At 45.9% G+C, this 9,113-nt stretch overlaps 1 protein-coding gene across 1 annotated transcript; it reads right to left on the minus strand.

The window, feature by feature from the left end:
• Nucleotides 1–4,856: 4,856 nt before the first annotated feature.
• SNRNP35 (small nuclear ribonucleoprotein U11/U12 subunit 35) lies at nucleotides 4,857–7,219 on the minus strand. Its single transcript, XM_033174145.1, has one exon. The coding sequence runs from the start codon at nucleotides 7,117–7,119 to the stop codon at nucleotides 6,376–6,378; it is 744 nt and encodes a 247-aa protein (XP_033030036.1). The 5' UTR covers nucleotides 7,120–7,219; the 3' UTR covers nucleotides 4,857–6,375.
• Between the last annotated feature and the right edge of the window lie 1,894 nt (nucleotides 7,220–9,113).

Consider the following 9,113-nt stretch of genomic DNA (forward strand, 5'->3'; position numbering starts at 1 on the left):
CCCTTTTAAAAATTCCTCCTTGTATCCTAACCTCTTCCCCCTCTGTCATTGCGAGGGCAGTCTCTTCTACAGAAAACACAGGTGTTGTCTCTTCAATAGCTTTGGGAACAAAAGTCACTTTTGAAACAAATTTTGCCTATATGGAGCCCGCTGCACACTCAATGTTTCAAGTGGTACCCCCCCCTCAAGAATTCTGGGAACTAATTGGCTACGGGTGCTGAGAGTTGCTAGGAGACCCCTGCCCCCTTCACAGAGCTATAATTTTCAAACTTCCTGGGAAGAAGGATTTATTGCTAAACCATTCTGGGAATTGTAGCTCCGTGTCAGGAATAGACATTTCATAACAACTCTCTTGTAACAACTCGCAGTACCCTAGAGTTCTTATGGAGAAGCCACGACTGTTTAAAGGGGGTGTGATACGGCTTTAAATGTGCCCCTTGAGTGATCAGCGCTGGGGATCTTGCTCACAGTAGGGCTATGCCTGAGGTGGATTTGCTACATGGTTCGTGATCTATCGATATGATGACAGGGCCATCAAACTGCCACACTGTGCTTGTGTCTGAGTTTTTTCACCTATGTGGGTAACACACATACTTGCCTACCTCCAAGGTTTTTTGTGCCATTTGGCAAGGTCAGGAAATATATTTTCAAAGTTGGCGTAAGGAGTCTGCATGCACTCTCCTGCCTACCCCATGCTTAAAATAAGTGTGTGATGGAGCAGTCAGCTCATACCTATGGGGTCCCATGGATGCTGATGTGGCCAATGGCTGTGCCCCCCAACCCTGGCAACCACCCATTTGGCATTATAGTGAGAACAAATGAAACCGGAAACAAAATGTTGCAGCGTACCCCCCCCCCCCTCCCAGCAGGAGTGTTCCTGATCAAGGTTCCCGCCAGCCATTTCCTCCAAGAAGATCCTTCCTCTTCCTACCATTTTCCTTATTATTTTTCCAACTGGCATTCAACATTCCGAGGGTGGAAGCATGCTCCATCCTCACTGGGCTTTATTTAATAGGCAGGCAGGAGTTGCCCCCTTAAGCTTTTCAAAAAAAGAGGGGGAGGGCGTTTTCTTGTACTTTTGCAAACCTCTGGGTTTCCCAGAGTGTATTGTTACCTCCCACTCAGCAATCTCATTTTGGCTTTGTGCGAAGACCCTTCTCCTCCACACAGTACAGTGGTACCTCAGGTTACATACGCTTCAGGTCACAGACTCCGCTAACCCAGAAATAACACTTCAGGTTAAGAACAGAAATTGTGCTCTGGCGGCGCAGCAGCAGCGGGAGGTCCCATTAGCAAAAGTGGTGCTTCAGGTTAAGAACAGTTTCAGGTTAAGAACGGACCTCCGTACGTAACCAGAGGTACCACTGTATATTAGCTAAGACTTTGAGCTGGATTGTCCCCTGTTCAGACCTCCCCTTCACAATGAACCTACTTAGTGGCCTTAACCAAGCTGCTGGTCCCTCAGCCTCACATCTACAATACAGGGATAAAAAATTCTGGACCACGAATCCATTGTGGACTGTTGTAAAGGTTATCAAAATTTATCAAGCATTTTTGTGAGTTAAACATAAATGTAATTGTTATATAGCATTTATGGTTCTCAGCACTGGGCTAATAGCATATGTAGAATACTAATAGCATAGTGAATCTTCTCTAAATAGCAGGACCAGTGTATAACATACTTAAAAAAAAGCTTGCCATTCCAGAACATGGAAACAGACTAGCATAGGGTTGTCTCTGGGGTTGACCATATGCAGAAAATAATGAACGTGACTAACTTGGGCCCATAAATGTCAGTGGGCCTTCCCTCAGCAGAACTTAGCCAGATGCAACCCTGAAGTTCCACTGACCTTTGAGCTAAAAATCACTTTGATAATTCCTGTCTTAATTTGGTTGTGGAAAAAGCAAGCCAAGATTTCTTTCTGGTGGCTCTGATTATCATAGTACTCTTTTGTTGTTCAGTCGTGTCCGACTCTTCGTGACCCCATGGACCAGAGCACGCCAGGCACGCCTATCTTTCACTGCCTTCTGCAGTTTGGCCAAACTCATGCTAGTCACTTCGACTAGTACTCTATATATAAAGGAAGGCTGGTAGCATTGGCAAGAATCCATGGGCACTGTTTTTATGTGGTGTGGGCACTCCAAGTATCTCTTGAGCTGCCACTCTCAATAACAGCCCTACAATTCAGCCGTAAGCGTTTTTACTTGCAATGTTTTTTCCAACTGGAAGAGTTCCTATCTCATGTGAGAGACCCTCTTCTTGGAACAGGGCCTGGTGTTACCTGGCGGCTGCCTGGACCCACCTGATCCTTAAGGAAGCCATAACTTGTCAACATGTGACCAAAACAAGTCTCTGTCTGTTTAAGGCAAGCGTTCGTAAACTTAAGGAGGGACACTTGTTCCAGTAATTTCAGCACACAGGGCAGCCTGTGCTGACCTGATGCCCTGCAGATTCTGTTGGACTACAGATCCCATCAGCCTCCAGCCAGTAGATGGGAGTTGCAGTCGAACAACATCTGCACCAGGTCAATGAAGGCTGAATTAAGGCAATGCCTTCATTAAACCAGCCAAAATGGGTGGTATTCAACTGAATTGAACTCAAGATTGGGCCCATTTAAATTTGTGTGCTTTTTCCCAGTGGGTCCATTCTTAGCTGTGTCACAAAATAGCACGCAAAGCTTTTGAATCCTCCAGTTGCATCTAGTCTGATGCAGAGTTCTAGGGAATTCAGAAGCTTGTGAGCACAGTATTTTGTCCACATTTTGGTTGGGTATAATAAATGTATTGCTTTGCTCTAATGTATATTTTGGAATTACTAAAGTGCCCCTTAAAAGACCTGGGTTCTCTACTATAAAAGAACTCAAGGCTGGGAGAATCTTCAGCTCACAGAGCTTATGTCATGACTTGGCACAGGGCAGCTTTTAATACTGAATTTTAAAAATGGGGTTGGGGGATGGCTGAGATTTCTTTAATGTAAGCAAACCCAACTGATCTCAAACACCTGTAAGCAAAGGATTCTCAAACTGACTTGCTTCTCAGTTAAACTACGGTAAAATCCTACATGCACAGTATTGAAATCCCATTTAACCTCTTAGGAAAGTTGCTTGAGTAAACAGGCTTAGGTCCAGGCTGCAGGCAAGCTAAGAACTGAGCTGCTTGATAGCAGTTTTGCAGCTAAATGTGCAATGACTTCATGTCAAGCCATGCAGCTAAAGTTCTTCCAAAATTCAGAAGCAATGATTGGGGCAGGGTCATTGCCTCCTAAATTTAAGTCTCTTGTGCAGCTGCAAAAGGTGGAGAAGCCTGGCAAGAACTAACCACTGACAACCATTGCTTCACCGCGTCTGGTTGCCATCACTTGACATTGTTATAGCGAAACATTGTGGGTAGTTGTGCTGATCTACTAAAAATACTACTCCAATAAGCAGAATCCCTTTATTGCATGGATGGGGAATGGGTCGCTCTTCAGATATAGTGAGACTCTAGCTCTCATCAGTCTCTTCTAGTGACCAGGGATAATGGAAGTTGTAGACGGACAGTCCCAGGAGAGCCACAGGATCCCCAGGCCTGTTTTATCAGAACCAGTGGAAATGTTGTGCTCATGAGCCTGCTTTTGAGTTCCCCAGAGTTCTTCCATGAGCTAGATGCTAAACAAAGCAGGGCAGCGGGAGAGATAAAATACTACACAATGCTAAAGCCCGAGAGCAACCCTGTATTATTTACAAACTTGCTTTGTAGCCATATGACACAAGACATTGCGAGCAAGTTAGTGGGCTGGAGGAGGACAAGGGACGGACCATGGTTCGTCAACCACTAGCCCATTGGATTTCCATGGTAGCCATAACAGAATAAAAGCTTCTTTCATGGTAAGCCAGAAACGAAAGTGGGGATGGATCATTCAACCCACCCATCCCACAAGCCTGGGTATTTCGGAAGAGCTTGCTAAGATGCTAGCCTGTGTTTCCAAGCTTGATACAGAGGACTGGTCAACAGAACATATTAACCCTTTAGGAGCCTAAAAAAATTATGTGCAGGTTAGTAAATTTTGTGAATTTATTTACAGGGCTGCCCTACAAGCCTGCAGTTTTCAACAGTCATGTGTACAATTCCTCCAGGGTGCCACAAGCTGTGGATTTCAGGACTTTAACATCATGCCAGTCAGTAGAGCATGAGACTCTTAATCTCAGGGTTGTGGGTTCAAGACCCATGTTGGGCAAAAGATTCCTGCATTACAGGGGGTTGGACTAGATGACCTTTGTGGTCACTTCGAACTCTTACAATTCTTTGATTTTTCTTCCCTCCCCATTTCTTCTTAAATTATAAGTATTTTGGGAAACTGGAACACATTTTTTGTTGCTCCTAATGCAGATTAGGTTTTGGATTGTGTTTAAAAGCTCTTGGCATGTAACTCTTTTAAAAAACTCTATATGCTATTCCTTGTTCTCCGACTGCTTGTGAAGAAGTGGAGAGAGCTGCCCCAAATATGCAGTTCGTCCGTCCATTTTTCATGGCTCTGTGAACAGAGGCAGTCCAGTCCCAAGAACTCGGACCTGTACAGCAACATCAGCAGCAGCAGCTGCCTTCTGTCTGTGAGGTCATCACTGGAACTGTGTGTACAGTGGAGGCTTGTCTGTTAGGGCAAATGGGGCATTGCCCCGCCAATCTCTGCCCTCAGCAGTTGCCAGCTGCCTGCCTTCTTAAAACCAGTCCACCTCCTGGTGGCCTCCTGCTTTGCAGCCTACCTGTCCTAATGGACACCAGCCACTTGGGACTATAGTATGAATGCAACAGTGGAAATCCTTGTTAATATTTTACATGCTTACGTCTTGCTGAAATTGAGTTTCCCCATAGTTCTGTAATTTTAAAAGAGGTTTTGTTTTTATTTTTGCTCTTTATCACATGCACACAGATGCAACAACCTGAATAAACACTGCAATGATGCTTGTTTTGCATAATTTATTGCACTACAGGAGGGCTTGGGAAACACTTTGAACCCAGAGGCTGGATTCAAACCCAACCATGCTTCCAAGGGTGCATTTCAAAGGTGTGCAGGGCAAATAAAAAACCCCAGAAGAACCACCACCAAAACAAATCACAATTCTCCATGCCATATCAACCCCATATTACAGGGGTTGCCAGTGTGCTTTCAGTTCCTAGCAAGGCGTTAACATCTCTCCAACTGTCACAGACTTGAGCATTCCCTTAATGCAATTGTCTGATAAGGCTTAGCACACAACTGTGTGATATGCAAAAGGAGTGAATGTGTATCTTTAATAAAGATTCAGGGTACTGTAAGGTAAAAAAAGGCAATAAACAGCATGTTTGGAGGGAATGGGTGGGTATAGGGCTATGTTAACACTTGATCTTTTTAATATTCTAAATAAACTATTTCTGGATTAACAAGAGGTTGTCTGTTTTTGCATCTTCTATAAGCCACAGGCCTCAGCCAAAGGTTTGGTTCCTTAATCCAAACTGATACAAGAAATCCAGTCCTATGTCCTAGGCCCAGGTTAGTGGAACCTCGTGCCTCTCCTGACACCATTTGACTCCAACTCCCATCAGCCCCAGCTAGCACGGTCAGTGGTCAGGAATGATGGGAGCTGTAGTCCAGCAACATCTGGAGGGTCCCAGGTTCCCTATCCCAGTCCACAGTTTTGCTGCTCTTATTTCATTCCCACCTCAAAGGCCTACAGGAGAGCCCTCCCAGCCTGCCCTTGTTTCTCCTTCAGGTCTCCTTTTCTCAGCCCACTGAACCACATGCTCCTCAACCCACTGGCTATCTCAGGTGTGGGGAACCGGCGGGTCACCAGGTGTTGCTGCAACTAACTGTTGGCCAAGCTGTCTGGGGATGATGGGAACTGCAGTCCAGCAGCATCTCAAAGGACACGAGTTAAGCACCTCTGGCCTGCTCTTTGTCTCCTTTTGTTTAACAACCTTCTATCTGGCCCCTTTTCTTGCTTCTCTAAGATTCCTCTCCTCACCCACCCACCCTCCCTGCCTATACACGGCAGACCCTCCTTTCCCCCTGCCCTGTGAATTATTACATTCCCCCTAGTCAAATTGAGCTTTCCTTTCTCTGCTCTGTTTGTTAGCATTCCAAGAATGGTGTGCATCACTGGTCATATGCACCCAAAAGCTTGGACAGGGTGGTGTAGAAGAGTAAGATGACTAAACAATTTCATCAAAACCTGCAACACCATACAGGATAACCCATTAAGTGTGCAGTGGAGTGCGGTGATGAAAACACCCCACTATTTTGAAGCTTACGAGCCAGTTATCCAGGCTTTGTCTCAGTTTGCTTTTGAAGATGGGCCCACAATTTCCCATAATCCACTGGTGTTCTGTGGCTGCGTAGCACTGGAAGGGAGCGGCCCATCAGTGCCTGTCTTCATCTCTTTGCTTCTTTGAGCTGCGGTCCCGACTTCGATCTCTCCTCTCTCTGCCTCGGTTCCGTTCCTCTCTGGAGTGCCGCACTCCATCTCTCTCTCCCCATCCTCGCGACCACTCCCGTTCGGAGCACCTTTGGTCTCTGTTCCTCGTTTTCCAGTCCCTGGACCAAGCTCTCTCTCTCTTTTCCGCCTGTCCTTCCCCGTAAAACTCACTTTTCATGGCGGGCAAATTTATGGGCTTCCGGAAGGGCCTGTCCCTGCCACCAAACCGCAACTGCCCCGACTCCTTCTTGCCACCAAAGCCACCCCCAAGCCTCCGAGGGATCCACCCTTTGAGGGTCCTCTCCAGCTCAAAGTCCACAAATACCTCACTCTGGTCAATAACCAGCTTATTGGCATCTCGGTAAGCTTTCACAAGGGCACGCTCCTCTTTGAACTCAATGAACGCGTAGCCCTTGGAGAAGCCAGTGACCAGGTCTCGAACCAAGCGGATCTTCCAGATGTCTCCGTACCGAGAAAATACTTCCCTTAACTTCTCTTCTGTGGTTTGCAAGTTGAGCCTGGCCACAAACAGCGTGAGGTGAGGGTCCCCTGAAACGCCTCGGTTGGGGACATACCGTGCCGTCATGGCCCTCCACACAGCCCGGTCGTGGGGCTCTTCATCTGTACCATCAATGCTCCCAGCTTTGAGGGGGTCATACTCTTTTGCAATGGGCGTCCACTCGTTCATTGTCTGCAGGGGGCGAGCCTTTAGTGCATTCCAGATTTCAGGGTTCCTGTTTCCGTTTGTGCCTCTTCTTTTTTTAAAAAATTAAATTTTCAAAATCTATTTATTATATTTAGCACACCTCTTACCTGTAATGTAAAACAAGTTAGTGTTGGTTTGCTACAGGACTATATTTGTATTACTGTCACATTCCTCATTCCATTTTTAAAAATTTAATTCGGGGAGGTGAGAGATCTGACTTATTGCCCTCCTCCACAACCATACTTCTTTTCCCGTTCTTGATTTCATGTATGTATTTATTTGTTGCTTTTTTTAAAATCTCACCTTTTTCTCCAAAAGGCTGAGAGGCAGTGACTGGTCCAAGGTCACCCAGTGAGGAGAGATATAATATAATATAAAATAAATAAATAACCCACCCATCTGAGTGGATTTTCCCAGCCATTCTGGGCAGCTTTGAACCCTTGTCTCTCTTGGGACCTAGTGTGAACCTCTGACCACTACACCACACTGGGCTCTCATGCATCCCACCTCCCTCTCCCTTCCTTGCAGATGATTCAACACTGCTCAGCTGAAAGGAATCAAAGGACCTTGTGCTGCTACAGCAGCAAAGAAACCCCTGTGAAAACTCCCATAGTGAAGGAGGGTGGGAGTCGGAGCTGGGCAGCAGGAGATGGGACGGACCTCTGCCTCAGATCCTGGAGAACTGATGTGGGTCAGAGCTGAGATGTAGAGACCAATGGACTTGGGTTGTATGCACACTACACAGCAAAAGCACACCCCCCCAAGTAACCCTGGGACCCCCTCACAGAGCTACAACTCTCAGCACCCTTGACAAACTTGTTCTCGGGATTCTTTGGTGGGAAAGTCGTGCGTTTTAAATGCATGCTGCGCATCCAGTGCAGGTTTATCATATTCCTGAATTGGCAAGAATATTCTGCTTGAACAATCCGTAGATTTAGCACCACGTGGAAGTCACGTTATTTCTGCCTAGCCTTTCGTGTGCGTGTGTATGTCACAGCGCAGTCTGCCTTGCAAAGCCCCAGAAGGTAGGAAGCAGTAGGCCAGTCTCCTAATCGAAAACTTGCAAAAGCAAAGCAAACTGCTTCTCTCTGATCCGCTGGCAACCCAGGATCTCCTCCTCTTCCCCGCCAGTTCAAAAGCCCCCCCCCCACCTCCACCACCACCTGCAGCCCGGAGAAGGGCATGCACGGGCGGTCACCAGCCAACGCCTCCCTGCGCCCAATTATTTCTTTTTGCCAAGGGGGAAAATACTCACCTACCATAGGAAACAAGGAGGAGCCCACGAGGCAGGCAGTTAGCAAGGCGGTTTCTCATTGGCAGCGGCTCATTCGCCACCAGTAGATTCCTTGGACCTGGCAAGAAGAGTGATTAATCTTAATATTTGTTTGTTTGTTAATTTTCAAAGGCAGTATCCGCTCCGCGGCCCGGACTCGCCAAAAGAATTTCCCCAATAGCCCAGCGCGAATCTGCAGGGCAGGAACCGGAAACGCGTTTGGCCTTCCACAGTATCCGCGGCCGCCCCCTGGCGGCAGAGGTCGCGCATTACACGTGATTTAAAAAATGCTCGATTACATAGGCACCCTCCTATTGTGCCTTGAAAGTTATGTATTATTATTATTATTATTATTATTATTATTATTATTATTAAATTTATTTATTAATTTATTTATTAATTACTAGGCAGGCATCTTCATTGTACTGTACCCAGTGCCTGCTAAACACTTTTTTGTTTAGGCAACCCAACTTAGAAATGTAATTTTATTATATACGTGTGTGTGTGTTTTAAAAATTCAGCAGATTTTAAAATCTACTTTTATTTTATTTTATTTTATTTTATTTTATTTGTATACTGCCCTTCATAGGAAGAACTCAGGGCAGTTCGCAGCAATTTTGTACCATTTTACGTAAAATGCTTAGATTTTTTTTTTAAGCTGTATAAAGAAGCAGGTTTTTCTAAGCCCAACACATTACAAAAC

This window comes from Lacerta agilis, chromosome 17 (assembly GCF_009819535.1).
Source record: "Lacerta agilis isolate rLacAgi1 chromosome 17, rLacAgi1.pri, whole genome shotgun sequence".
NCBI lineage: Eukaryota > Metazoa > Chordata > Lepidosauria > Squamata > Lacertidae > Lacerta > Lacerta agilis.

Excerpts from the sequence above, each read along its gene's own strand:
- SNRNP35 (XM_033174145.1), bottom strand. The coding sequence starts at position 7,119 with ATGAACGAGTGGACGCCCATTGCAAAAGAGTATGACCCCCTCAAAGCT.